This window comes from Mus musculus, chromosome 10 (assembly GCF_000001635.26).
Source record: "Mus musculus strain C57BL/6J chromosome 10, GRCm38.p6 C57BL/6J".
Taxonomy (NCBI): Eukaryota; Metazoa; Chordata; class Mammalia; order Rodentia; family Muridae; genus Mus; species Mus musculus.
Genome location: NC_000076.6, coordinates 80,044,121 through 80,071,804, shown reverse-complemented (window position 1 = coordinate 80,071,804; position 27,684 = coordinate 80,044,121). Strand labels below are relative to the sequence as shown.

At 54.8% G+C, this 27,684-nt stretch overlaps 2 protein-coding genes across 16 annotated transcripts in view; one reads left to right on the top strand and one right to left on the bottom strand.

Moving 5' to 3' along the window:
* The window catches only part of Sbno2 (strawberry notch 2), a 49,117-nt gene extending 34,304 nt beyond the window's left edge, over positions 1-14,813 (top strand). For 5 of the 12 annotated variants that reach the window (XM_006513494.1, XM_030245021.1, XM_006513492.1 and 2 more), the window contains 27 exons: positions 1,754-1,837; positions 2,098-2,194; positions 2,369-2,523; positions 2,813-2,946; positions 3,030-3,120; positions 3,334-3,477; positions 4,411-4,528; positions 4,869-4,974; positions 5,102-5,255; positions 7,309-7,485; positions 7,563-7,660; positions 8,077-8,156; positions 9,046-9,237; positions 9,474-9,643; positions 10,358-10,489; positions 10,686-10,821; positions 10,904-11,016; positions 11,144-11,215; positions 11,303-11,411; positions 11,566-11,640; positions 11,726-11,869; positions 12,906-13,000; positions 13,073-13,168; positions 13,258-13,389; positions 13,476-13,552; positions 13,659-13,849; positions 13,941-14,808. In XM_006513494.1, the coding sequence (XP_006513557.1) occupies positions 1,754-1,837; positions 2,098-2,194; positions 2,369-2,523; positions 2,813-2,946; positions 3,030-3,120; positions 3,334-3,477; positions 4,411-4,528; positions 4,869-4,974; positions 5,102-5,255; positions 7,309-7,485; positions 7,563-7,660; positions 8,077-8,156; positions 9,046-9,237; positions 9,474-9,643; positions 10,358-10,489; positions 10,686-10,821; positions 10,904-11,016; positions 11,144-11,215; positions 11,303-11,411; positions 11,566-11,640; positions 11,726-11,869; positions 12,906-13,000; positions 13,073-13,168; positions 13,258-13,389; positions 13,476-13,552; positions 13,659-13,849; positions 13,941-14,389 (3,621 nt within the window). In that variant the 3' untranslated portion in view covers positions 14,390-14,808. Of the gene's footprint in view, positions 1-1,753; positions 1,838-2,097; positions 2,524-2,812; positions 2,947-3,029; positions 3,121-3,333; positions 3,478-4,410; positions 4,529-4,868; positions 4,975-5,101; positions 5,256-7,308; positions 7,486-7,562; positions 7,661-8,076; positions 8,157-9,045; positions 9,390-9,473; positions 9,644-10,357; positions 10,490-10,685; positions 10,822-10,903; positions 11,017-11,143; positions 11,216-11,302; positions 11,412-11,565; positions 11,641-11,725; positions 11,870-12,905; positions 13,001-13,072; positions 13,169-13,257; positions 13,390-13,475; positions 13,553-13,658; positions 13,850-13,940 lie in introns of those variants that run through there. The other 7 variants (XM_006513495.3, XM_017313893.2, XM_006513497.4 and 4 more) reach the window with 5 other exon arrangements.
* A 552-nt stretch (positions 14,814-15,365) lies between these two features.
* On the bottom strand, positions 15,366-24,639 carry Gpx4 (glutathione peroxidase 4). Of its 4 annotated transcripts, none has more exons than NR_110342.1 (7): positions 24,430-24,639; positions 22,977-23,059; positions 17,197-17,291; positions 16,686-16,837; positions 15,858-15,882; positions 15,706-15,765; positions 15,366-15,619 (listed from the first exon to the last, which is right to left on the bottom strand). NR_110342.1 is itself a non-coding variant. In NM_008162.4 (7 exons), the coding sequence occupies exons 1-7, from the start codon at positions 18,171-18,173 to the stop codon at positions 15,587-15,589; spliced, it is 594 nt and encodes a 197-aa protein (NP_032188.3). In that variant the 5' UTR covers positions 18,174-18,240; the 3' UTR covers positions 15,366-15,586. The 4 variants fall into 4 exon arrangements, 3 of the variants coding, with proteins under 3 accessions (NP_032188.3, NP_001354924.1, NP_001032830.2); NM_008162.4 differs by lacking the exons at positions 22,977-23,059; positions 24,430-24,639 and adding exons at positions 16,961-17,105; positions 18,090-18,240; NM_001367995.1 differs by lacking the exons at positions 22,977-23,059; positions 24,430-24,639 and adding exons at positions 16,961-17,105; positions 18,090-18,146.
* Positions 24,640-27,684: the final 3,045 nt, after the last annotated feature.

The following is a 27,684-nucleotide window of genomic DNA, read 5'->3' as shown; positions in this document are numbered from 1 at the left end:
GTCCACCCACTCAGCAGGCAGGTGACTGTGGGACACAGAGGCTTCCGGGTGTGCAGGACTCTGACCTAGAGGGATCTTAGCCAGCAGTTATTTTTGCCCCCAGGGGACACTAACAGTGTCTGGGAGGTATGTATGGTTACTCTGTCGGGAGCTCCTGGCATGGACTAGGCCTTGCCAGGGTCTTCTAGATGGAAGCTTCTAGACTTTGAGAGTGTAAGTTAGGGAGGCTCCCAGGAGTCTTCAGGAAGGAAGCCTTGGTGCCATACAGCTCAGAGTTAAGGGCTGACAGTGCAGTTGGTGCAGAGCCAGCAGGACCGGCAGTCCCTGTGTGTCCCCCACCCCCTACTGTGTGGAGCTATGAGATCAAGGCCACAGGGTACTGCCTATCCTGCCCAGGGCCCCAGGCTGCCTGGACCAAGCGCCACAGCCATATCTGAAACCCAACACCCTGTGCTGCTCCAGCCCGGAACATGACTCAGCCTTCCAGGAACCTCCACAGTCTGTTTGGGTTTTTGTTAATTTAAGAAAGAAAAAAAAAAAAAAAAAAAAAAAAACAAGGCAGGAGGGTTGAGTGTGGACTTGTAACCTTCCCAAGCTTCCGCTGGCTTTCAACACCCCTGGCCCTGTGCCCAGCAGAGCAAGGGACATGTGACAGTGACTGTGCCTGAAGTGCCTCAGAGACTCCTGTCCCCCCTCAAGGATGCTGCATCTGAAGCAAGCCCTCCAGGTTAGGGCTGGAGGCTGAGCAGCTGTCCCTGTGCTGCCAATCAGAGGGACTGTGGCTCAGTGGGGAGAGTGCTCCCTGGCATGCACCAAGCCCTGCGCTCCGTCCTCAGCACCAGATGGCCCAGGTGTGGTGTTGTCCCCGTAATCCCAGCACTCAGAAGGTACAGGGAGTTCAGGGTCACCCTCGGCTCGTTAGGGTGTTTGAGAAGACCAGCCTGGGCTACATGACCCTGGTCTGAAAAAGACAAAACAAAACAAACAAACTAAGGGGTATGATGCCTTTACCGAGGACACAGGCTCTGTCCCCAGCTTCTACATGGTGAGCTCAGCCGTCTGTAACTCTAGTTTCGGGGGGTCTGGCACCTTCTTCGGGCCTCGGTAGGCACTACCTTCACACAGTGTGCTTTATATACATGTAAGGAAAGCACCCATATGTACAAAATAAATCTTTAAAATCTATCTGTATGTCTCTAGATTGAGGAGTTGAGAATCAGTGTGCAAAAGAGAGCCATGTACCCTGAGTGGCTTTAGACTCAGCCCGCAGGCCAGGCCACACCACTTGTCCAGACCTGGTCAGCACTGTGGTCCATCCATATCTCCTACAGAGGGACATTTGCAGTTTGGTCACAGTGTTGGGGACATTCTCACTCTGTTGCTCACAATAGAACCTTCACCCCGAGGAGGCCCTCAGCCCCCCCCCCCCCCACACACACACAGGTAGTAGGGCAGTTCCTTAGCACAGATTACTCCCAAGGACATTTGCCCAGCCCTCAGGGCCCAAGTCTGCATCCTGGGACTATCTGGCTGGCTTTTGTCCACTTTTCCCTGGACCAGGGGCTACCATCTTGGGGTCTCCCATGTGCCACAGAGACACAGACTGTTGTCAGCCCTCCCTACCATGGTCTGCCAGGTCCCAGGATGAGTCAGGCAAGGCTTTGGTCCCTGAGGCTGAGCAGTCCCCTGTCTAAGGACACAGACACTGCCATAGAAGGCCATGGCTCACACCCTGCCCTGCTGTCCCCTACAGCTGTTCATACCTAGTGGGCCATTCTCGGCTCCTGAAGACCCGGTGACTTCGCTCTCCAGCACTCCACTTCTCATCAGCTATCAGGTGATCTGAGTGGCTGCAGTGTTTCCTGGGGATCTAGAGATACTCCGAAGGCATCTCCAGTGTGCCATGCCCTGGGCAGCCTGGGTGCTGGGATGCCCTACCCGTTTTACAGTTGGGAAAACTGAGACCCCACCTTAGGGCTGAGGGCAGAGCCACGTCAGTGTGCTGGGGCCACTTTGTGCAGCATCCCTGCTGCCCTTGGGGAAGCTGGATCACTGCAATGTGGACCAGACCCCTGAACTGTCACCCACCCCCTATAGTCACACAGCCAGCCTGAGGAGGAAGAAGGGGAGGAAGAGGAGGAGACTGAGGAACTGGGCCATGCTGAGACCTATGCTGACTATGTACCATCTAAGTGTAAGTGTCTGGGCCAGGGATGGCACGGAGACACCACTAAGAAGACGGGTGGGTTCATCATCCACAGTGTGGGGCGTCAGGAGCAGGTTGTGTGTGCAGTGGATGAATGGCATCCTGCTGGCCACTCTTCCTTTGTCATGTGCCAAGTCTGCCTGCCCTCTGTCCCCTGTCCAGCCAAGATTGGAAAGCAACACCCAGACCGTGTGGTTGAGACCAGCACACTGTCCAGTGTTCCACCCCCGGACATCACCTACACCCTAGCGCTACCCACCTCAGACAACAGCACCCTGTCTGCCCTACAGCTGGAAGCCATCACCTATGCCTGCCAGGTAGCTGGCCTCCCCCCCCCCCCCCGCCCCAGCTCATAAGGAGGGTGCCAGGCCTCCCCGCCCCACCACCACCCCCGCCCCAGCTCATAAGGAGGGTGCCAGGCATCCCCGCCCCAACCCCCACCCCCACCCCCAGCTCATAAGGAGGGTGCCAGGCCTCCCCGCCCCGCCCCCCCCACCCCAGCTCATAAGGAGGGTGCCAGGCCTCCCCGCCCCGCCCCCCCCCCCAGCTCATAAGGAGGGTGCCAGGCACACAGGCCTGACCCACCTCTGTTCATGCTCACCACAGCAACACGAGGTCCTGCTGCCCAGTGGGCAGCGTGCTGGTTTTCTGATTGGGGATGGGGCCGGCGTGGGCAAGGGCCGCACAGTGGCTGGCATCATAGTGGAGAACTACCTGCGGGGCCGGAAGAAGGCATTGTGGTGAGTACCTGCCAGGCCTAGTGGAGCGGGTAGGTGGCATAGGGTGGGACAGGGAGGCGTTCCTGACCAGGCGACTCCCGTAGGTTCAGTGCCTCCAATGACCTCAAGTATGATGCGGAACGGGACCTGAGAGACATTGAGGCCCCAGGCATTGCAGTGCATGCATTGAGCAAGGTAGGCCAGGCACAGACTGCCAGCTGAATCCAAACCCCTTTAGTAAGAAAAGAACTGAGGCAGGGAACTGTCCCAGCTGAACTAGGTTTCCCTTATCAGGGGGAAAATGGAGGCTTGTGGGTGGCCTGGCTATGCCAAGGAATCTTTCCCAAGAGGTAGTCTAAGCCAGGGAAACCCCTGAACACATCCCCATGTCTGAACCTGTGTCCACAGATCAAGTACGGTGACAACACTACCTCAGAGGGTGTCCTCTTTGCCACCTACTCTGCCCTGATTGGAGAAAGCCAGGCAGGTGGGCAGCATCGCACACGCCTCCGCCAGATCCTGCAGTGGTGTGGTGAGGGCTTCGATGGTGTGGTATCCTGCTGCCAGGGATGGATAGGTGTGTGGGTGGGTGGGTGGATGGATGGGCATGGAGAGGGCAGAGCTGAAGGACTAGGGCTGTACTGAGTGGGTGTTGAATGTGAGAGGCTCAGTTTAGGAGAGGCCCAGGTGGAGACGGAGGCATTGGCATGCACTGACCAGCGAGGAGTGCCCCATCATAGTAGGCCTGTGTCTTCACCTCTGCCTGGCACAGCCCCTTTCAGAGCCATTCTGATATTGGGGACTGAGCATAGAGCAGGACTCGCACGTCGCCCTTACATCCTCCTGGTCTGCTTCCAGCCAGCCTGTGGTTGTAGGCAGCCAGACTCTCTGTAGTATTAGGAGTGACTGTTGGGAACAGTGTGACTACTATGCACACCAAAGGCTGGCAGTGTTAGACAGAGCTTGTCCATTCTGGGGCTCCCCAATGTGGCCACTGGCAGGTGCCACTGGTCCTCCAGGGATGTGCCCAGGGACCCAGGAGTGGTGGGCGTTGGGCCCACAGGCTCTGTGCTGCTGTGGCAAGAGCTCAGCACAGTTCTCCCACTCTCGTGCTCTTCTGGGTACTTTGGCCTTCGGTCTTGAGAGTTTTTCTGTGTAGTCTAAGCTGTGTCCCTCCTTGGTGCACCCCCTATTTTTTGAGACAGGGTCTGCCACAGCAGGGTTTGTCATGGCAAGGTAGCCACTAGGCCTGGCTTGTGTGCTACTGAGCATGGAACCTGGAGGGAGGTTCATGCATGCTAAGCAAGCGTGGCTGCCCCTGGGCCCCATGCCACCCGCTCCTAGCACCGTTTTAACTAGTATTGAGTGGTCCTCAAACTCCCAAGTCCCCCCACATTTCCCCAGTTCCCTCTGCTGCATTGTGGGATAAGTGCTTGGGGACACCTCCTGTGCTCCTGGGAAACTCCTTAACCCAGAGTGTCTCAGATTGTGTTTGACGAGTGCCACAAAGCCAAGAACGCCAGTTCCACTAAGATGGGCAAGGCCGTGCTGGACCTGCAGAGCAAACTGCCCCAGGCTAGGGTGGTGTACGCCAGTGCCACAGGTGAGATGTGGGGTGACAGCTGAGTGGGATGGGCAAACTGGTCACGTGGATGGCCTCTTAGTGCCGTCACCTACACAGGGATGGGGGGTGTCCTGCCACAGTGGACTGCACAAGATTGGATCTGTGCCCTGTTTTTGCTTGGCACCTGGGGCGGATATGGAGCTTGCTGTGTCTAAGCCTGCCTCCCCTTGGACATCTTCCTCAGCACCTCAGTTCCCCTCCCTTGGCCCCGAGTCTCTGGGACCGCAGCACTGTACCCCACTCTGCCTCCATATGACCCACAGCACTTCCCAGCTGTGTGGTGAGTTGCTGGCCTTAGTGTCCTGCTTCCAACCCCTAGGTGCCTCTGAGCCCCGCAACATGATATACATGAGCCGGCTGGGCATTTGGGGTGAGGGCACACCCTTCCGGACCTTTGAGGAGTTCCTGCATGCCATTGAGAAGAGGTGAGCCCTATCTCTGCCTATGGGGGTGACTGGCCTTGCCAGGTCGTGGCCTGTGCATATGTGGTGTGCTCTGCCTTGTGGCTCCCATGGGGTGAATAGCTCAGAGGCTCGCTCTATCTGCCTGCAGGGGCGTGGGTGCCATGGAGATCGTGGCGATGGACATGAAGGTCAGCGGCATGTACATCGCTCGCCAGCTCAGCTTCTCAGGGGTCACCTTCCGAATCGAGGAGATCCCGCTGTCCCCTGCCTTCCAGCAGGTCTATAATCGGGCAGCCCGGCTGGTAAGTTGGGCAGTTGTCTGCTCTTGTTGACATGTGTCACACAATCACACTGTAGGTCTATGGTGGGGGTGGAAGCTTCCGGGTTCATGTCAGAGCCACGCCAGCATCAGGTCACCTGGAGCAAGTCTTTGGGTTTGTTTTTTGTTTTCACTTTTACTTTGCATTTGTTTGGTTTCTCAAGACAGGATTTCTCTGTATAGCTCTGCCTGTTCTGGAATGCCCTCTGCTGCTCAGGCTGGCCTCGAACTCAGATATCCGCCAGCTGTGACTAGAGGCATAGATCACCACTGCCTGGCTACTTAAAAAAAAAAAAAAAAAGATTTATGTATTGGGCGGGGTGAGGGGGTACAGCGAACTTTTATTGATGGTATTCAAGAGAGTAGGGAGGACTCTCTAAGCCCCTCCTGTTATCCTGGGAGGATTTGTGTATTCTGATTCTCTGTTCATCCTTGTTTGCCTGCCTGGATGTCTGTGTGAGGTGTCAGAACCCCTGGAACTGCAGTTGTAGACAGTTGTTTGCTGCCGTGCGTGTGGGTGCTAGACTTGAACCAGGATCCTCTAGAGGAGCAGCTCCCCAGCACCCAGCACTTTGATTTTTAGTTCTGAGACTATCTTTTTTTTTGGGGGGGGGGGGGGCTAAGACAGGGTTTCTCTGTATAGCTGTCCTGGAACTCACTTTGTAGACCAGGCTGGCCTCGAACTCAGAAATCCGCCTGCCTCTGCTTCCCGAGTGCTAGGATTAAAGGTGTGCACCACCATGCCCAGCTAGTTCTGAGACTATCTTTTTTTTTTTTTTTGGTTTTTCAAGACAGGGTTTCTCTGTGTAGCCTTGGCTGTCCTGGAACTCACTTTGTAGACCAGGCTGGCCTCGAACTCAGAAATCCGACTGCTTCTGCCTCCTGAGTGCTGGGATTAAAGGCATGTGCCATCACGCCCGGCCTTTCTGAGGCTATCTTATCTCACTGTAACCCAGTTGTCCCAATCCTCCTGCCTCAGCCACCCATGTGCTATGGATAGTAAGAGGCATGTATCAGAACTCCTGGCCTTTGCCTGAAGGAGTCACAGCTATGACACTGGCAGTTCTGCCCCGGTCCTGGGACTCCCAAGCATGTTGTCCTAGATGGTGACATGGGGCCAGTGACCATGTCCAGCCTCCCTGTGGCTGTGGGCACTGTCTGGACTAGTTCCTGTTCCCACCCTAGCCCTCCTGCCTCTGTTACCAAGTGCTAACATGACAGGCGTGCACCATTACCCCCAGCTTGTCTACTGTGTGCAAGGCCCTGAGTTTAACCCCAGCACCACAAAATACAAAAGAACAAATTGGGTGTGGTGTCACACTGCTGTCACCCAGACACTCAGGAATCATGGGCCAGCTGTATTGGAGAACAAAACAAAGAGTCAGCATGACCAGCAGTGGATGCCTACAGTGTCTGCCTCTGTGAGCGTTCATCTCTAGGACAAATGTAGCTGTCCTGACAGGGAACTCCTGGCAAGGATGGTGTGGCGGCTGGGGCGCTGCTCAGGGCCTTGCAGGGTCAGGCTGCTCTCCTGGTGCCCAGGAGGCCTTGAATTCAGCTGCCCTGTAGAAACTCTGAAACTAGGTGTGGGGGACTCATGCCTGTCATTCCAGCACGTGGAAGGTAGAGGCAGGAGGATCAGAAATTGAAGGTTATCATAGGCTACATACCCAGCTCAAGGCCAGCCCTCTTCCCCAGTAAGTCAGACATAGAGAAAATCTGTGGTCTCAGTGTCCAGGAGGCTGGAAGGCTGAAGCAAGGGATCAGGAGTTCAAGGCCAGCCTGGGCTACCTGAGATTCTTAATCAAATAGCAAAAATGGCCCTCCCCAGCCCCAGGCTTGTTTTCTTTTTTTGAGCAGTTCTTTGAGAACTGTGAGTGTGAATGGATGTATGGGTTTCTGGAATCTGCCCTGCGCTCTGGCTCTACCATCCTCACTGTACTTCCCTCCCTCACCAGTCCTCACCCCACATGCCACCTGCCCCAGTCCCCGCCAAAGACTGGCTGTCACCCTCAGCATGGGCCTTGCTTTTGTAGTGGGCCGAGGCCCTGAGCGTGTTCCAGCAGGCAGCTGACTGGATCGGCCTGGAGTCTCGCAAGTCCCTGTGGGGTCAGTTCTGGTCAGCGCACCAGCGCTTCTTTAAGTACCTGTGCATCGCAGCCAAAGTGCACCGGCTAGTGGAGCTGGCACAGCAGGAGCTGAGCAGGGACAAGGTGAGTATAGACACCAGCCTGGGAAGGGGACAGTCACCCTGGAGCCCACATGGAGCTCAGACACCCCATCTCCCCAGTGTGTGGTCATCGGGCTGCAGTCCACAGGGGAGGCACGGACTCGAGAGGTGCTGGATGAGAACGAGGGCCGCCTGGACTGCTTCGTCTCCGCAGCAGAGTGAGTGATGGGGCAGAGTGGGACCGCCTGGCGCCTCCCCTGACTGTGCTCATTGCTGCCCCGGGCCCCTCACGGGTAGGGAAAAGCCACCAGGGGGCAGGACTAGACAGGAATCTTGTGGAGCTGGAGGCCACATGGGTTTTGATCCTGGGACCTTAAAAGGAGACTTCTGGACATCTGCCCCCATATATGAAATATATGTGCTATTTCAACACAGTTCCATGGGCTTCTTGGGCCTGGCATTCACGATCCTACAGATCCCTCTCGGGAGTCACCTCAGTTTACCCCAGTGAGGCTCCTTCCTGCCTGATCCTACCCAGGGACCCCAACCTGGAAGCCACTGTGTCCTGCCAGCTGTCTCCTTGAAGCTGCATGGCTGTGACTGGCCTGTATGCTGAGCCCTCTCTCCCTTGCAGAGGTGTCTTCCTGTCCCTGATCCAGAAGCACTTCCCTTCCACCAGGCGGAGGCGTGACCGCGGAGGAGGAAAGAGGAAACGTAAATGCCCTCCCATCCTCCTCTGCTTTACCTTCCCTACCCTCCCCCACACCCACCTGGGGTCTGTCTCCACTGTGTGCCCTGCACCAACCAGCTGAGAGTTTTCACATGGGCACTGCAGGCAGTGCGAGCATGTAGAGCTGACCATTTCCCTGCACAGTGCTCAGAGAAGCAAAGATCTGGGGCAAAACCCTGGCAGACTCCAACCTCAGGCTGCCTCTCCATCCAGCATGCACTGCCCAAGGCTCTGGGGACCCCAGCAGGCTGGCAAGATCCCAACTCCAGCCCCACTGGTTGGCAGGCAGGCAGGCAGGCCTCTGGGGGCTGCACCGCCTGTACTGCTCAGCTGTGCACATGCTGACCACAAGCACTGCAAGTGCCCAAAACACGCAGCCATGCAGCCTCCTACCTTCCAGTTCCCAGACTTGCCAAGCCAGGCTCAGAGAAGCCAGATGCCTCCCCTGCAGACACACTGCCAGTGAAGGGCGGCAGGACGGCGTAGGCTCCTCCACCCCAGACTCCCCAAGACAATCAGGCCCCTCACTCTCCACACACCATGCTGTCTGGAAACCGACAGCAATGTCAGATGAGGTGACTGGGCTTGTCCTTTGACATTTCCAATCATGAAGCCATCAGGGCTGGAGATGTGGACATGGTACCCCAGGTGGAACTGCCTGCCCGAAGAGGGGCTGAAGGGCTTCCTGGAGGGAATACAAGACACATCCAAACCAAACAGAGGAAGCCGGCCAGGCCAACCTTAGACGGTGCCTGGGTCCCTCCATCCCCAGAGTTAAGCCTCAGCACCTCCTGCTCTCTACCCTGCCACCCCAGCGTCACCCACTAATGCAGCCTCCACCTCTGAACGCTAACCCGTGACTTCTTCCTGCAGGGCGGCCTCGGGGTCGTGGCCCCAAGGCTTCCAGACTGTCACTGGAGGCAGCAGGAGTTATCCGTATTAGTGATGGCAGCAGCACAGAGTCAGATGCTGGCCTGGATAGCGACTTCAATTCATCCCCAGAATCCCTGGTAGACGATGATGTGGTCATTGTAGACGCCCCCACACACCCCACAGATGACCGAGGTGAGCCTCCATCATCCAGCCAGACTCAAGGCAGCAGACATAACCACATGAGGCCTATTCCACCAAACACCCTTGTTACAGATGGGGAAACTGAGACTCACAGCCAAGGTCAGGGCTATGCTATCAAATAAAACAGAGTGACTGCTGTTGTACCCATGGGTCTCCATTCCTCTCCTGTGAGTCTTCTCATCCTGGTCCTGCAAAGCCACCTCACTGACCTTCTGCCCCATCCCCAGGTTCCCTGTACCCACTTCAGAGAGACCTGCAGGGCCCTGGTGTCGTGGAACGGGTAGAACGGCTGAAACAGGGTCTGCTTGCCAAGGTGCGAGCGCTGGGCCGGGAGCTGCCAGTCAACACGTTGGACCAGCTCATCCACCAACTTGGGGGTCCTGAGTGTGTGGCCGAGGTGAGCCTGGCTGCCCATAGACAGCTCTGAGGGGCCTATGACAACCCCTGGGGACGGACAGAAGCTGGCTGCATGTGTGTGTTCTATCCCCACCCCCACTGGCCAGCCCGGTCTACATGAGATCCTCTCAAAAAAAGAAAAAAAAGGGACTGTCAAGGTGGCTCAGTGGGTAAGAGCACTGACTGCTCTTCTGGAGGTCCTGAGTTCAAATCCCAGCAACCACATGGTGGCTCACAACCATCCATCTGTAATGGGATCTGATGCCCTCTTCTGGAGCGTCTGAAGACAGCTATAGTGCACTTATGAATAATAATAATAAATCTTTTTAAAGGGGAAAAAGGGCTGGAGAGGGCTTGCTAGATAAGTGCACTTCCAGATGCAGCTAGGCCTCCATCCCCAGAGTCAAGCCCCCTTCTAGCTCCTACCTCCTGTTCTCTCTCTGCCCTGCTATACACACACACTCACTCACACATACATGCACCTGAGAGCACCACCACATACGTGCTACACACATAAAATAAAAATAAGTGCCAAAAAGAAAGAAGGGAAAGACTTTGGTAGTGGCAGGAATCCTCATGGCTGCTGGGGCCGCACTGGAAACCAAGGGTCCCAGCAGAGCCACCTTGCACCTCAAACGAGGACAGTGTGCTGGGCCCCCACACCACCATACTGACACTGTCGGGGACCTCCTTCCCCCACCTCCCCCAACCACAGATGACCGGCAGGAAAGGCCGAGTGGTATCGAGGCCTGATGGGACAGTGGTCTTTGAGTCCAGAGCAGAACAGGGCCTGTCCATCGACCATGTGAACCTCAGGGAGAAGCAGCGCTTCATGAGCGGCGAGAAGGTGGGGCCTGCGTGGGACAGCTAGGGACAGGGTCAGGGGTTGCTTCCAACACAGCTCTGCCAGTGGATGGCTACTAGGTGGGGAGGGGGGTGTGCCTGCACTCCTGAAGACCTGTTACTTTCTCCCTGGGTACCCAGAGTTGAGCAGTGAGAAGGGCGGCCCCCAAGCACCCTGACCCATCTCCCCCCACCTCCAGCTCGTGGCTATTATCTCTGAGGCCTCCAGCTCAGGTGTCTCCCTCCAAGCCGACCGTCGAGTCCAGAACCAGCGGCGCCGGGTACACATGACCCTGGAGCTGCCTTGGAGTGCAGACCGTGCCATTCAACAGTTTGGTGAGGCCCCCTAGCTCCTGGCCCAGGTTAACCCTTCCTTGTAACCCCTTATCCCAGTCTCTTACAGCCTTTCTGCCCTCAGGCCGCACCCACAGGTCCAACCAGGTCTCAGCACCCGAGTACGTCTTCCTTATCTCAGAACTGGCAGGGGAGCGCAGGTTTGCCTCCATTGTGGCCAAGCGGCTCGAAAGTCTGGTGAGCATGCTGGGCCTGAGGCAGGGGCCGAGGACTGGGGTTGAAGCCTTGCTAGGTGGGGCCTGGATCAGGTGTTCTGGGGTATGCTAGAGCCTGAATCACAAATTGTCCTTCACTACCCTGGCAGGGTGCCCTCACCCATGGAGATCGCCGCGCCACTGAGTCCCGAGACCTGAGCAAGTACAACTTTGAGAACAAGGTAAGTCAAGGGTAGTGGGGAGGCTGCCATGTGTGTGTGCAAAGGCCTCCCTCTACCCGGGCCTCACTCACCTGGTCTGCCCCACAGTATGGCGCCCGTGCGCTCAGCCGCGTCCTTGCTACAATCATGGGCCAGACGGACAACAGGGTGCCCCTGCCCCAGGGCTATCCAGGAGGGGATACCGCCTTCTTTCGGGGTGAGCCAGGGCTCCTGAGTGTGCCTGGGAATTGTGTGGACTACAGTGGGGCTGGTTCCATCAGGATTTGGGGACTGGGTGTGGGTGGAATTCTAGGGAGAGCAGGGCAAAGTGCCCTAGGATCCCAGGGTAAGCATAAGGTTTTCCCTCGCAGACATGAAGCAGGGCCTGCTGTCTGTGGGCATCGGCAGCCGGGAGTCACGCTCGGGCTGCTTGGATGTGGAGAAGGGTGAGTCCTGGAGGTACTGGGAAGATGATGATCCTGGGACAGTTGGGAGGGTGACCTGTGGCCTGAGACCCAGCTCCACATGCAGACTGCTCCATCACCAAGTTCCTGAACCGCATCCTTGGGCTGGAGGTGCACAAGCAGAACGCCCTGTTCCAATACTTCTCCGACACCTTCGACCACCTCATCGAGATCGACAAGAAGGAGGGCAGATACGACATGGGCATCCTAGGTAAGCCTCGAGGGCAGGACTGGGCCCTGCACCCTGTGCCCAGGAGCCACTGGAGCCCTGGTGGCATCTGAGGCCCACTGTGTCTGTTATGCCAAGGCCATCATTGAGTGGCTGTAGACGAGGGCCAGTTGACACCCAGTGTGGCCTCGCCGGGGAGGCTCACACTTGAGATACACAGTACAGTTACAAAAACAGAGCAAAAGTAATCTTAGTGCTTTGGGAATGTTATGTCTTTTTGTCAGGCCACACTAAGAGCCAGCCTCGGCTGCATGTTGGCTACAGGTTGAACTCATTGGACAGATGTTGCTATCCTAAGCTAAGGTTTTAGACCCTGAGGACAAATGGTCATTTGTAAATTTGTAAATGTGGTGGCGCTTGCTTGTCAACTCAACACTCATAGAGGCAGGAGGAGCAGAAGTTCAGGCTCATACTATCAAATTAAAGGGTAGCCTGAGCTACCTGAGATCCTGTCTCAAAGCAAACAGAGCAGAGAGGCTGGAGAGAGCACAGCAGTAAAATCAGTCCAGTTCTGCCCTATGCCTCGGCTGCCTGTCACTCGAGCTCCAGCGAACCAGAGGCCCTCTGCTGCATGCATATGTGCAGATGACACTGCAGAGATACACATACGGGTTTAGAAATGTAGTTTTAAAAAGACAGACTGGGGCTGGTGAGATGGCTCAGCAGTTAAGAGAAGTGGCTGCTCTTCTAGAGGTTCTGAGTTCAAGTCCCAGCAACCACATTGTAGCTCATAACTATCTTAATGGGATCTAATGCCCTCTTCTAGTGTGCAGATAGATCACTCATACATAAAATAAATAAATAAATCTTTAAAAAACAAATCCACAATCCCTGGGTAGCTATGCACAGCAGGACACAAAGTACCCCAGACCAGAGGGTTACCTGACATCCACCCACAGGACATCTGACCTCCAGGCTTTTGGTTCCTCTGCTCAGTGATAGGGTAGTCACCTCGTATGGGGTGTATCAGAGAAGAGACTCCCTCTGTGTAGCCCCTGACCTCCTCCTCTGTCCTCAGACCTGGCCCCTGGCATCAACGAGATACATGAAGAAAGCCAGCAGGTGTTCCTGGCACCTGGGCACCCACAGGATGGGCAAGTGGTCTTCTACAAGGTGAGCAGGGATTCACCGAGCACCAGCCCTAGCTCCAGCCCCCAAACCTGCTAATACCCCCACTTGCCACAGCAGATTAGCGTGGACCGCGGTATGAAGTGGGAAGAGGCATTAACTAGGTCGCTGGAGCTCAAAGGTCCCTATGATGGCTTCTACCTCTCCTACAAGGTGAGTTGTCCCACTCCTGGTGGCGGTTCCCTGCCAGCCACCTACCGGGAGATCCCGATGGCCCTTGACCTCACCACTCTGGCTCCTAGGTACGAGGCAGCAAAATGAGCTGCCTCCTGGCAGAACAGAATCGCGGCGAGTATTTCACCGTGTACAAGCCAAACATCGGCAGACAGAGCCAGCTGGAGACCCTGGACAGCCTGTGCCGGAAGTTTCACCGGGTAGGGAAGGCCCCACCCTCTCATGGCGTCTGGGGATGCACAGGGAGCTTCTGAGCCTCTTCCCTGCTAACTTACTGTGTCCCCAGGTCACTGTGGAAGAGGCCCGGGAACCCTGGGAGAGCAGCTATGCCCTGTCCTTGGAGCACTGCAGTCACACCACCTGGTGAGGGGGAAGCCACAAGGAGGGCGGATCTGGGCGCCCAGTGTCCCAGGGCCTTGTGGGCTGTGAAAGCACAGGCTGTGAGCTGACCAGCAGTCCCCTGGTATAGGAACCAGCGCTGCAGACTGACACAGGAGGGCAAGTGCTGCGCCCAGGGCCTGCGCCTCCGCCACCACTACATGCTGTGTGGGGCGCTGCTGCGTGTGTGGGGCCGCATCGCCGCTGTCATGGCGGATGTCAGCAGTAGCAGCTACCTACAGATTGTGCGCCTTAAGACCAAGGACAAGAAGAAGCAAGTGGGTGAGTAGAGCAGTGGGTGTGGGGTCCCTGGAGAAAGGGTTCCCTAGTATGGTCCCCAGGCGGGCCTGACTGTATGTCCGCGCCACCACAGGCATCAAGATCCCCGAGGGATGCGTTCACCGCGTACTGCAGGAACTGCAGCTGATGGATGCAGAAGTGAAGCGCCGCAGCACCCATGGGTTGGCAGCGCGCCCACCCACTCCACGTGCGATTACGCTTCCTTGCGGTCCGGGTGAGGTGCTGGACTTGACCTACAGTCCCCCAGCTGAGGCTTTCCCAACACCTCCGCGCTTCGCCTTCCCTTCGCTGCCGCCCCCAGACCCCAGCTCTCTGATGCTGGGTGCTAGAGACCCTGCTACCAACCCTGTGGAGCTGGCACACCAGAGCTGCGACATCAATTTCAGGGAAGTGTTGGAAGACATGCTCCGCTCTTTGCGCGCGGGACCCACCGAAACCCCTGCACCTCTGGTGGGCGTGGGTGGCGGGGGCACAGAGCGACAGAGCGTCATCCACTTCAGCCCACCCTTCCCAAACTCTTAGGCTGCTACTTCAGCCTCTGGATTACAACTGTACTGGGCAGCAAGGCCTATGGGCTCCTCTGCAAGCAGAGGCTCCCATGACTACTGAGGTGCCTGGCCACAGTGCCTTCCCAGCCAGTGGGGAGTGGGGCCTCTCTGTGCCTCACCTGCTACAGCTGCGCAGCCTAGAAGCCGTGGGGCTTGGTTGTCCCAGAGAGCTGGTAACTCAGGAAATCGGTGCTCGGGCCCCGCTGGCTATGGGGGCTCCACGGGGCAGACCCCGTTAATATATGCAATCCCCTGCTCCCTAAATTATTGTCACCCGCCTCTCCCCAGCCCCGGAGTCTGTGGGCAGCCGGCGGGCCCTGGTTTCTATGTATTTATAATGAACTCGTGTACATATGTAAAGATCTTTTTTAAAATATATGTGCCTTTTGCTTACTTTGTGCTGTGGCCTACAGGTCAGTGGAAGGGGGGATCTAAGGATCACAGAGCTGAGGCTGCAACCCCTGCAGAGGGGTTGGGGAAGGGCAGGTCTTCAATAAGTCAGTGGAAGACCAGAGGAAGGCAGCCTAGGATACTTAGCCCATAGTCCTAAGATCACTTAAGACTGGAAGCACAAAGCTCACAGTTCCACGGGGAGTGAAAAGGCCAATAGTCCAGAAGGGCAGGGGACATTCTCAAAGCTGAATGATACCACTCTACCTACTCACCGTAGGTAGTCACCCCACAATCCCCCCAGAGAACATGGGATGTGGCAAACTCAGCTCTGCGGCAACCTTGGCTCAGCATCCCAGACCTCAGGCCTCCTAGCAGGTTACCACCATCCTTAAACAGCCCTGTCCACATCCTGGTCCTTCCAGCTGGCCTGGGCAGAGCCTTGGGTTCAGCAGGGACCTTTGAGCAGCCGACCCAGACCTGTACCTGCAGAGTCCTGGAGCACAGGCATTGCCTTCTGATCCCCACTGCTCAGTTTCTGACCCAAAGACACACAGCAGCACATTTCTACATTTTATTCCCACAAGGCAGCCAGGGTGAAGCTCGAGCCCAGGGCCACAGGCCTCTGGACCTTCCTCCGGCAGGGATGCACGCCAGGTCCTCAGGACTGCCCCACCAGCAGGCTGGTTTTCAGGCAGACCTTCATGAGTGCCGGGGTGGAAGGCTCCAGGGGTCACAGGGCAGGGGGGCTCGGTGTAGGGGCACACACTTGTAGGGCTAGCTAGAGATAGCACGGCAGGTCCTTCTCTATCACCTGTAGGGAGATAACTCGTTCAGACGTGCCCCTCAGCAACTGCACACAGCCCTGGCTCGGGCTGCTTTGGCAAAGGTAATAATTACCTGGGGCTCCTCCATGGGACCATAGCGCTTCACCACGCAGCCGTTCTTATCAATGAGAAACTGTAAGACAGAGGAACATGTGTTGACAGTTGAGCACCAGCGTGGAGGAGGGAGGGGAGCTGGGACACATTCCCACACTGTATGCCACTTACCTTGGTAAAGTTCCATTTGATGGCACTGGGAGGGGAGGGGGAAGGAGAAAAAAAGAATGTTTACAAGTGGTACCTGCCAGGGCATGGTGGTACACAACTTTAATCCCAGCATTTAGAAAACAGGCAAGTGGATATGAGAGTTCTAAGCCAGCCTGGTTGGACATAGTCTGTTCCAGGCCAGCCAGGGAAACTGAAGCTGTAGCTCCCTTGGTGGTTAGAGGAATGCACTGCTCTTCTGGGGAATGGGCTACACTCCCAGCACCGAAAGTCTGTTAACTCCAATTCCCAGGACTCACAGGCTGTCTTCCGGCCTTGGAGGGCTTCAAGCATGCATGCATGCATGACACAGACTTGCATGCACACAAAACGCATACACAAAATGAAAATAATCTGGCGTGGTAGGGGCAGACAGGCCAAAGACTGTGAGCACTGGCTGTCCTTAAAGAGCACTCAAACTCAGCCCCCAGGCCCCACTTGGTGGCTACCAACCCACCAACCCCAGCTTTGGCAAATTCCATGCCCTCTTCTAGTCTCTGCAGACACTGTACCTACGTGGTACACATAAATACACTCAGACAAAACACCCATACACATAAAATACAACTAAAGTCATCTTTGAGGCTCAGCCAGGTGGTGCACACCTTTAATCCCAGCACTTTAGCAGGGCAGGCAGATCTCTGAGTTCTGACCCAAACTAGAGCTACACAATGAAACACACACACCCCCCCCCAAAAAAAACAAGGAAAAAAAAAAAACCTAAAAATTTGGCACCTGCTCCCCACCCAGGTCCAGAGCCATCTGTCCCCTCCCTCCCCCAGGGCCACTCACTTTCCCAGCATGCCCCTGCCCTTGGGCTGGACTTTCATCCATTTCCACAGTGGGTGGGCATCGTCCCCATTTACACAGATCTTGCTGTACATGTCAAACTTGACGTTGTAGCCGGCTGCAAACTCCTTGATTTCTTGATTACTTCCTGGCTCCTGCAGGAAGCAACATTTACTTGGAAGATACACTACACTGTACACTGAGACACACACACACACTGACACAGCCCCCCACCCCCACCCCGTATGAGGGGCATTGCCTGGGGAACAGCCACACACCTGCCTCCCAAACTGGTTGCAGGGGAAGGCCAGGATTCGTAAACCACACTCAGCATATCGGGCATGCAGATCGACTAGCTGAGTGTAGTTTACGTCAGTTTTGCCTCATTGCGAGGCCACGTTGGTGACGATGCACACGAAACCCCTGGGAGAGAGAAAGAGTGGGAATGAAGCCAGTCAGGAAATCCCCATTTTCAGACCAGCCATGCACACCGCCCATATGACTAGAAACCCACCTGTACTTATCCAGGCAGACCATGTGCCCGTCGATGTCCTTGGCTGAGAATTCGTGCATGGAGCGCGCACAGCGCCAATCATCGCGGGATGCACACTGTAAAACAGGAAAACTGAGTGTCCTAACCCAGGTCCCCTAGGGGAGAAGAATCCGGTGCCAAAGAAAGAAAGTCCTGGGGCACTAGGTGGAGGAGTCTCAAGGTTCCTTCCATTAAGTACGCCCCTTTCAGGTCGTCCTGATAAGATCTGTGGACACCCCTAGAATATGCTACCAGGGAAGAGGACGGCAGGGGTATCCCTGGCCGCACACCAAGCCCAGGAACTCGGAGCTGTTGCAGTACTGGGGAGGCTCTTGCAGCAGAGGCCCCGGGTTGAAAGGTTCAGGAATGGGCTCCATCCGGCGAGGGCGCGCCCTCCTGCGGCGGCGCGCGCGCGCTTTCCTTCGCCGAGGGCCCGGGCGTTTCCTAGGACTTTGGCGTCCAGGTCCACGGCGTCGCCGGCCTCTCGGGGATCCGCCGCGCTGTCTGCAGCGTCCCCGCTTGCGGGCGGCCGCGCGGCCCATGCCCGCCGGTCTGTGCGTCCCAAGCACAGCGCGGGGACAAAGAGCCGGTAGCCAAGGCGCCGCCGACTGTGACGCACCAGGCCGGGCAGGGCGCGTGACCAGGTCAGAGCCCGCTATGGTGACCCCGACACCGGTTCTCACCGCCCAAGGACCTCCCGCGCCGAGGCCTAGCCTTGTTCAACCCCGGAGATGCCTATCAGGCTCCGCTTTCCCACCTGGGTGCCCCCTTCTCTAGCTAACCGATCCCACGACCCCTGATCTCCACCCTGGATACGGTGACCCGACTCCGAACCCCGCCCCCACCCGCGATCCTCCAAGTTCCCAGTAGCCCACCATGGTGCCTGCCAGACCAGGCGCAGCCAGAGCCCCGCACAGCAGTGCTGGCTTAAGTAAGCGGCTCAGACGGCCCCAGCTCATCTCGGCGGCCGGAGCCAGCGGCTCCTCCCCTCACGCAGCCGACCAATGGACGCGCGAGGCCGAGTATGGCTTGCCCGCCCTCGGGCACGCCCACTGACGTCTCTTATTGGTCAGATGCGCCTGCGCTAAGACGCGAGGCCCCTGCAGCCAATGGGAAGCCTGAATGAAGGGACGGCTTGGGCGGGGCTGGGCTTACGAGTTTGTTGTTATCAGCAACTGCGCATGCCCAGTGATAGGGACGCGGGAGAAACGGGAGCCGCGTTCTCGCGGACGACGCGTTGGAGGGCTGTGGACAGTTATCCGCGAGGTTGCCTGCAGCGGAGCAGGGTGCCAGGGCGCTTTGGGGAACCTCTGGGAATAGAAAGCGTGTCAAAGTCATCCCCTTAAAGAGCCCCTTTGAAAGTACAGGAGTCTCCTTTTTCTACTGGAAACAGAATCTCATGTAACCCAGGCTAGCCTTGGACTGTTTATATAGCAGAGGATGACCTTGAACCCCTGGACCGCCAGCCTCAGCCTACTGAGTGCTGGGATCTCGGTGTCGGCCAATCCCCACATCCCTTCCATTTCTATTTTCTTTATCAGAGGTTGCCTCCTGTAGCTCAGGCTAACCTAAACTATGGAATGGCAAAAGTGTGCTGCCATGAGGTGTAGGGATGGAACCCAGAACCTGCAGCATGCAAGTGAGGGCTCTCAACCCATTGAGTCCCGAACCCCAGATGTAGCTTCTCCCCCCCCCCTCGACCCCCAATTTTACAGTTCAGCCGGTCTTAGAACTCAGCAATCCTGCCTTAGACTCCTAGGTACTAGGGTGATAGATAGGTCAATGACACCAGGCCCTATCTTGTCACCTGTAGATATTGATTCCTGTGAAGTTGATTTGAGGGGGTGATAAGAGGGCTTGGTGAGAAAGCCATTGCCATGAAAACACAGGACTATGTCCCAATCGAAGCACCCACGCAATCTGGTGCACAAGGATGCTCTTGTAATTCCAGAACCTGCGATTCCGAGGCTGGAGCATCCCTGCAGCTAAGTCAGGTCACCCAAGTACTCGTGGTCAGAGAGAGAACCTGCCTCAAAACCAAGATGGAGATGGGCCTAGTGGTCACACTCTTAGCCCCAGCCCTTGGAGCCTAGAGGGCAGCCTGGTCTGGTAAGCAAGTTCCAGGTCAGCCAAGGCTACAGTGAACCCTGTGTCAGGAAAGCAAGGTGGCAAGAGACATATAAATAGTTACTATTGTCCTCAGAGGTCCCTGCCTACATCAAAGAAGCCACAGGTCTTAGGGGCCTAAGTGAGAAGCTGAAGGCCCAACAGTTCCTCCTGCAACTTCACCTATGGCCTTGTCCAGCCCCCACAGCTCTCAGCCCAGCACTGGGCCCTTTGCCCTCCCCGTGTCACAGGAGTGACTCAGGACATTCCTCAGCTCAGCTGCCTGTCCACGCCCTCGCCTGGACTCTAATCCCTTCAATCCTCTTTTTCTGAACCCTGGAGTAAGCCATCCGCGAGACAGGAGCCCTCCCGGGGATCTGGGTCCAAGGGAGCTCACGCCCCACGGGCAGACACCCCCCCCCCCAAGGTTAAGATGATCTGGGGTGTCAGATACATTCTTGCCCAATCCTGTCCTGTAAGTTCTCAGTTGCCCTGAGGGCCCCCCCCCCCCCCCCGCCTCAGGAAGTCAGCTGTTTCCTCCCAGCCCCCAAGCTGGGGTGACACTGAGAGTCACTGAAGACCTCTAAGGGACTTGCACTTGAGCTTTAGCTTAAGTTGTAAATACACAACACACCCTCACAGGGCGTCTCAAAGGCCCGTACTTCTGGACGAGGGGCTGGGGCTGAAGGGCTGGGGCTGAAGGCGGCCACTCAGGAACCCAGCCCCAGGCTCTGGGAGGGATCTGCATATGGAGTGCCTTCCTCTCCCAAGTGACCCCAACTTCACCCTAATTCAGCCAGTTGGGAAATGAAGATCTGGGCTTCTGCGAAAAGCTACTTGGCAGTTCCTGAGAAGCTACCAGCTTCTGGACAGAGCCTGACTTTTACCTCATTGTTATTTTGGAGACAGGGTCTCACGTAGCCCAGGCTGGCCTGAAACTCACTTTGTAGCCAAGGATGACCTTGAACTCCTGATCCCCCTACTTCACCCTCCTGAGTGCCTGCCGGGATGACAAGTTTGTTTGTTTATCGGGTGCTGGGTGTGGACCCCAGGTTTTACACATACCAAGTGAGGCCTTAAGCCCCAGCCTTTGTTTCTAATTTCCTTTGTTTTCTGAGACCAGGTCTCCAATTTCCCCAGGCTCCTCGGAGCTTCTCGCCTCTTGCTCCCCAAGCACTGGAAAGACAGAGCCATTGCCACCAACAGGGGACCCTGGGAATGAGAAGCCGCGGTCGTGGACAACCTGCTAGAAGGACTTAAGAAAGATTAAGTTATGCAAAGTGGAATTTAACTAAGGGAGTGCTCCGGGTAGAGCAGCCACCTAGGGACAGTAGGCCGGGCCGCTAAACGGAGGACAGAGAATAGCCTTCAGGTTTGTTATTAAGATTAGCCAGTTAAGGGGGGGGGGATTAAAAAAAAAAAAAAGAAAAAGAAAAAAAGATTAGCCAGTTAAGCTTCATCCCCATAACAAAAGGAGACTGACTCCGGGCTCACAGCTGGCCTGTAACCGGGTCCCCCCATATCAAAGCCCTGGGGTTCAAAGGTGGCCCATGAGTCCTGTGGCTAGTCCATCCCCTCTTTCCTCAAGGCCACTCGCAGGAAGGGCGGGATTCTGCCAGGCAACAGGCCCCTAGTCTGTGACCAAAAGACTGAAATTATATTTAAACTGTAAATCTCCCCCCTTCGTCCAAACAGCCTTGGAGTTTCTGCCTCTGTCGAACATGTTTAACTGCTCGAAATAAGTTGGGGCCGTGAAACCATACAAGCGGAGGCAACCTCGGGTGGAGGCCCCTTTGGGGACTCTTTCTCGGAGGTTCTTCCCTATCAAATCATCTGCACAGTAGATATTTACATTACAATTCATAACAGTCACAAAATTACAGTAGCAATGGGAGGTTTATGGCTAGGGGGTCACCACAACATGACGAACTGTATTTAGGGTCACAACGTTAGGAAGGTTGAGAACCACTGGGTTAAGTGGCTTGTTGTTATTGGCTGCACCCTTTGTGCCTTGGCCAGAACCGGTCAGGTGCTCTTGGGAATTTCCCTTCAGCGATCTGTGTTGAGAGATTTCTCACTGTTCGAGTGTTGGGAGCCAAACCAGCCCCAGGCTCTCTCAGACCCCAGTGCAGGACAAAGGGAACCCTAGTCCCTTTGTCTAGGGGCACACAAGGCAAGGTCCAGCCTGGGGTTGGGGCCTAAGCCTCAAAGTTAAGGTTTTGTTCCCCACGAAGCCAGATTTCTCCCCTGAATGGCTGTGATGACAGGCCCTAAGGCAAGCCGTGTCTGAGATGTCCCCAGTGCGCTTTGCAAACATTGTCTGATTTCACTCTCTGCTGTCTTAGGAGACCATTCCCTACCTGGGAATAGGATGCCAGATTTTGAAAGTAAGTTTGTTTGAGACAGGGTTTTCCTGTGTAGCCCAGGCTGGCCTCAAACTCACAGAGCTCCTCCAACCTCTGCCTCCAGAATCAAAGGCGGTGGGCATGCCACCACTGCTGGGGGATGCTGTTCTCTTTAAGAAACTTGCTTGGTTTCCTAGGCCCAGCTGCTGCTGTTGCCTTTACTCTCCAATCCCCACTCCTCCCACACACCTCACCCTGGGGTTTGAGACCTGTATTCCTCTGCGCTTGGGTCAGGAAGGCATGTTAATTCCCATTAACACACACCCAGGGTATCTCCTTTCTTTTTAAACATTTATGTAGTTGATTTTCATTTATTTGTTTGCGTATGAGTGTTTTGTCTGCGTATATGTCTGTATACTGTGTGTGTGCCTAGTGTCTAAAGAGGTCAGAATATGACATAAATCCTCTGGAACTGGAGTTCTGGGTGGTTATGAGCTGCCCCTGGGTACTGGGAATTTAACCTAGGTCCTATGCAAGAGCAAAAAGTGTTCTAATTAAAGAAACCCATCTCCGGCCCGCGTGCATGCTTGCTTGTCTCTCTCTCTCTCTCTCTCTCTCTCTCTTTCTTTCTTTCTTTCGACAGTCTCACTATACAGACCAGACTGACCTCTTTCCTCCAGTGCTGAGTGTAGAGAAAATTCTGGAATTTTAGTTTCTTAAAACAAACAAACAAACAAACAGAAAACAGAAATATAAGAATGTGTTTTCATTTTAATCCCAGGTGTGGGGTGTAGGGCTGCTTTGGACTGTCCACAGCAGCTGACTATGATTTGCCTCCTGCTCTAGCAGAGGCACGGTTTTACCAGCTGCAGAAAGTTTCTGAGTTCCTGTGAGTGTTTGGAATGTTTGGAATTCTGGGAAGTTTTCAGAGTGTGTACAAATGCTAGGGCCCTGAGAGGTGGGTTTGGTGGTTGCTGGTTGTTCGTGGGGCTTGGTTGCAGTTTGTTATAGTTTTGCTCAAAGAAGAAACAAGAAGAAAGCGTTCCGTTCAGGTCTCTCTCTCTCTCTCTCTCTCTCTCTCTCCCCTCCCCTTCTTTCTCTCCTATCTAGTGAAACCAAGGAGATAAGTGGTGAAACCAAGGAGATAAGTGGTGGGAAAAAAAGGAACCCACAAAGTAGTTAAGGTCCAAGGCCTTGCTGTCACCATGCCTGTCACAGGATCCTTTTAAAAGAAGTGAGGCTGTGAAGTTCAGTGGGTAGAGCTTACCACCCACCCTCACCCCTCACATGTCAAATTCCCCCAGTTCCTACCCCAGCAGAGGAGGGACGGTGTGTGCATCCCAGCAAAGCTCCAAAGCTGAAGGCAGGGAGATCATCCTGTGCTACTCAAAACCCTGCATCAAAACAAAACAAGGACAATGAAAGACCAGACTGGTGTCTCCTGAGACCTCACTCTGCGATGTGGGTCACATGGAGGTGGCTCTGGCTCTCAGACAGTGGCACAAAAGGCTCCTTTGTGCGCTAGTCAATGGCGTGGGCAGGACCAGCCTAAGACGGTCCTTGCTTAGGAGAAAGCCAAAGCCAACCTCCATGTGTTCCTCAGATGGTGTTGGCACCAGGAATCCCAGTCAGACCTGGCTGAGGTCATCATCACCTCTGTTTGTAACACAGAAAACAACTCCGCAGATGGCTTTGTTTGTTTGCATTTTTCTCTCATACATTACACCCCAACTGCAGTTTCCCCTCCCTCCCCTCCCCAGATCCGCCCATCACTGCCTCCCCTCAGAAAAGAGCAGGCCTCCCAGGCACTTAAACCAAACACTGCATAACAAGCTACAATAAGCCCAGGCACACCAACACATCAAGGCTGGGCGAGGCAGCCTGTAGGAGGAAAACTGACCTACGAAGCAAAAGTTTTCATGTTGTGAAAGTCTGGGGTTTTGCCTGCATGTTTGTTTCTGAGGGTGTCAGATCCTCTGGAACTGGAGTTACAGGCAGAATGCTCTACACATGGGTGCTGGGTCCTCTGAGCAGCCAGTGCTCTAACCACTGAACCATCTCTCCAATCTTTTTTTTAAGGGAGTGGGGCAGCACTCTGTAGACTAAGCTGAACTTGAACTCACTGGAATCCTTCTGCAGAGCTCCCGCGATTAAAGTGTGTGCCCCCCACCCCCCAGCTTATTTTTAGCCTTTTTACTTTCCCATGCTGAACAAGTTTTTTGTGTGCCTGTTTTCTCAGGCTGCTCCTACAATGGAATCATTAGATACTACAGTCATTGTTGAGTGGTCCATTTCTCTGTGTGTGTATACACCATAAAAGGCAGTGTCAAGTCCCTGGCGCTGAAGCTACAGGTGGCTGTGAGCCACCACATCGGTGCTGGAAACCGAGCTCAGGTTCCCACCGCATCAGCACAGGCTCCTACCACGGACCGACTCTCCAGCCCCTGTTCACAGCACCCTGCTGTCTTCACTCCCACTAGCCTTTGTCGTTTCTGGCCCCTGACTGGGCAGTGAGTCCCTGTGCTAAGACCCCAGGATCTGAGTTGACGCTCAGGGCCCTGGAACCCACAGGCTCCAGACAACACATGCTTTCCTCCAGCCGCCGTCCCTACCAGCAGGGACACTGCCCCAGCAAACCACGCAGCCAACCATGTCAGCCTGCCACCCATGGCAGGCCCTTCCGCTGTTCCCATTCCACTCACCCCTCACCTGGCCCAGGGCCCCCTCCTCCCTGCTGCTCCCCTCCGCGGACCTGCCTGCTCACCTCCTCCATCCCCACTCAGGCCGCAGGCCCTCAGTCACCACTGGTTTTGCTCCTAGGTCATGGCAACCTTGTCCAACTTGGCTTTGCTGGCTCCCTCACCTCCAGACACCTTCTTCTCCTGGTTGCCAAGACACCTGGCTCCTCTTGCCCTTTGTTCCAGTTCAGAAACGCTGTGGCAGCAGCTTGGTCTGGGTGGGATTGCCTGCTGCAGGCCCAGCACAGCTGCATGCATGGGGACAGTTCCTTTTCCTGGTGTGAAGGGCAGGGAAGGGACCAAAGAAGAGCCAGGAGGACACAAGCCGGGATAGGAGCCCAGGGACCTCCAAACCTGTGCTCCTTACTGGTGTGGATTCCAGCAGAGCCTGAGGCCCCCCAGGAAGAGCAGAATGTATCCTAGCCCCTCCCTGGCCCTTGCTAAGGTGCCGGGCCCCAGAGCAATTACAATCAGCCCCAATTACAATCAGCCCCAATTACAATGGCCATAAAGAAACCCCACACAGAGTTAGTTTGGTTGTGTTTGTTTTGTTTTGGGATGCATTGCCTCCATAGACCTGGTAGGATTAGAAGGCATTACTATCTTAGACTGGTTGAAAAGTTAAAGCAATCCTCCTGCCTCCGCTTCCCAGTTCTGGGATGACAGTCAGGTGTACCTCCAGTACCTGGTTCATGTGGAGCTGGGGGATGGAACCCAGGGCTTCAGACAGATGCTACTACAGTGTCTACCACTGAGCCCCAACCTCTGCTGATTATTAGGTTTTGTGTTGTTTTATTGAGACAGGGTCTGTCTTAGGGTTTTACTGCTGTGAACAGACACCATGATCAAGGCAACTCTTATAAGGACAACATTTAATTGGCGCTGCCTTACAGGTTCACAGGTTCAGTCCATTATCATCAAGGCAGGAGCATGGCAGCATCCAGGCAGGCATGGTGCAGGAGGAGCTGAGAGTTCTACATCTTCATCTGAAGGCTGCTAGCAGAATACTGGCTCCCAGGAAGCTAGAATGAGTGGTCTTAAAGCCCACAATCACAGTGACACACCTACTCCAACAGGGCCACACCTTCTAATAGTGCCACTCCCTGAGCAGAGCATATACAAACCATCACAGGGTCTCATTATGTAGCCCTGGCTGGCCTGGAACTTGCTATGTAGACCAGGCTGGCCTCAGAGATCTGCCTGCTTCTGCCTCCTGAGTGTTTATTTATATTGCTTTTAATTATGTCTTTGTGTGCATCTGCATGTGTATTCATGCCTGTGACTGTACATGCGGATGGATGCCCCTGAGGCTGGAGTTAGACACACCTGACACAGGACACCCGGCCTAACAGTGGAAGTATGCCCCTCCCCTGTTCAGAGCCACTGTATTCCCATTTGCATCACACAAGGAAACCTGGCTTACCATAAGGGGATAATAAGGCTTAACAACTGACAGGACCAGCTGGCGGGTGTGAGGACCTGAGAGAGGGGATGGGTTTCTGTAATCACACGCATGCACACACACAACCCTGTGGGGAGAGGCCCTCACTCCACAACAGAGCCAAGAGACTTCAGAGTGAGGCCAGCTATTCATTCTGTAAGATCCCGCATCAGCCTGGACAGAAGTTGGCCACAGCTGGCAGGCTTGTGACTAGGGAACAGTGGCCTCCAGCACCACCACCCCACCTCCCAGTAGGCTGGCCCTCCAGACAGTTTTCCCAGAAGTCCCTCCCCGAATTCTCCATCCTCCTGGGCCTTAGACTATCAGCAAGTTTCCAGCCTTAGGATGGTCTGAGAACAAGCTCAGGAGGCTCATGGCTGCCCAGGCATTCTGATTCTCCTGTGAACTTGAACAAACTTCATACTGAAAATGGACCATAATCTCTTTTTTTTTTTTTTTTTTTTTTTTTTTAAAGATTTATTTATTTATTATATGTAAGTACACTGTAGCTGTCTTCAGACACTCCAGAAGAGGGCGTCAGATCTCCTTACGGATGGTTGTGAGCCACCATGTGGTTGCTGGGATTTGAACTCCGGACCTTCGGAAGAGCAGTCGGGTGCTCTTACCCACTGAGCCATCTCACCAGCCCGGACCATAATCTCTTTTATTGTTGGTTTTTGTTGTTGTTGTTGTTGTTTTTCAAGACAGGGTTTCTCTGTGTAGACCTGGCTGTCCTGGAACTCACTCTGTAGACCAGGCTGGCCTCGAACTCAGAAATCTGTGTGCCTCTGCCTCCCGAGTGCTGGGTATCATAATCTCTTATTCCTTAAGTCTTTACTCTTTTTTGAGCTCATAGGTCCTATTTTAAGTTTTTGGTTTTTTTGTTTGTTTTGCTTTTTTTTAAAAGATTTATTTATGTACACTGTAGATCTCTTTAGACACACCAGAAGAGGGCATCAGATCCCATTACAGATGGTTGTCAGCCACCATGTGGTTGCTGGGAATTGAACTCAGGACCTCTGGAAGAGCAGTCAGTGCTCTTAACCACCAAGCCATCTCTCCAGCTCCTTCAGTTTTATTTTTACTTCTCAAATTGACCTAAGGTTCTTCGATCCTGTTTTGCTGTAGGACTGATGCCCCTGGGGACAGCATTAAGTTTGTATTGCTGGGTTATGAGCTTTTGTCTGCTGACTGCGCTTTCCACTGTCTGTCTTCCTCCCTTCCCTCAGTCCTCTTCTTTCTTTTTTCTTTCTTTCATTTGTGTTTTTGTTTCTCAAGTCACAGTTTCTCTGTGTAGCCCAGGCTGTCCTGGAACTCGCTCTATAGTCTAGGCTGGCCTCAAACTCAAAGATTCTTCTCCTGCCTCTGCCTCTGCTTCTAATGCTGGGACTAAAGGTGTGCAGCTACACACACACACACACACACACACACACACACACAAATTTTTTAGTTGGTTTATTACACCAGAGTAGAAACCTATTAGGGAACAAAATCCATCCCCCATCATGTGACACATGGAGATGAATTCACATTAAATCTGCTATGCTGCTCTAGGCATCCAGGAGCAGGAACAGACTGCTCATTTACCCATTGTCCTAATCCTGAAAGGAGGCCAGCTTGCAGAGATGCTCCAGGCAGCGGGTCACTGTCAAGTCACTGTCACAGCCCAGCGGCCCAGCGGCCCAGCGGGGAAGGCACTCCTTTAGCCTGGGGCCTTGTCACAGGAATGCAGCCATTGCTGCTGCTGCTGTGTCATGCCTACACTGTGGTCTGCCACCCAGCCTTGGGCCTTGTGTCCCTGAAGTCTCAAGTCCCTTAGCCCAGATTCTGTGAGGACTCT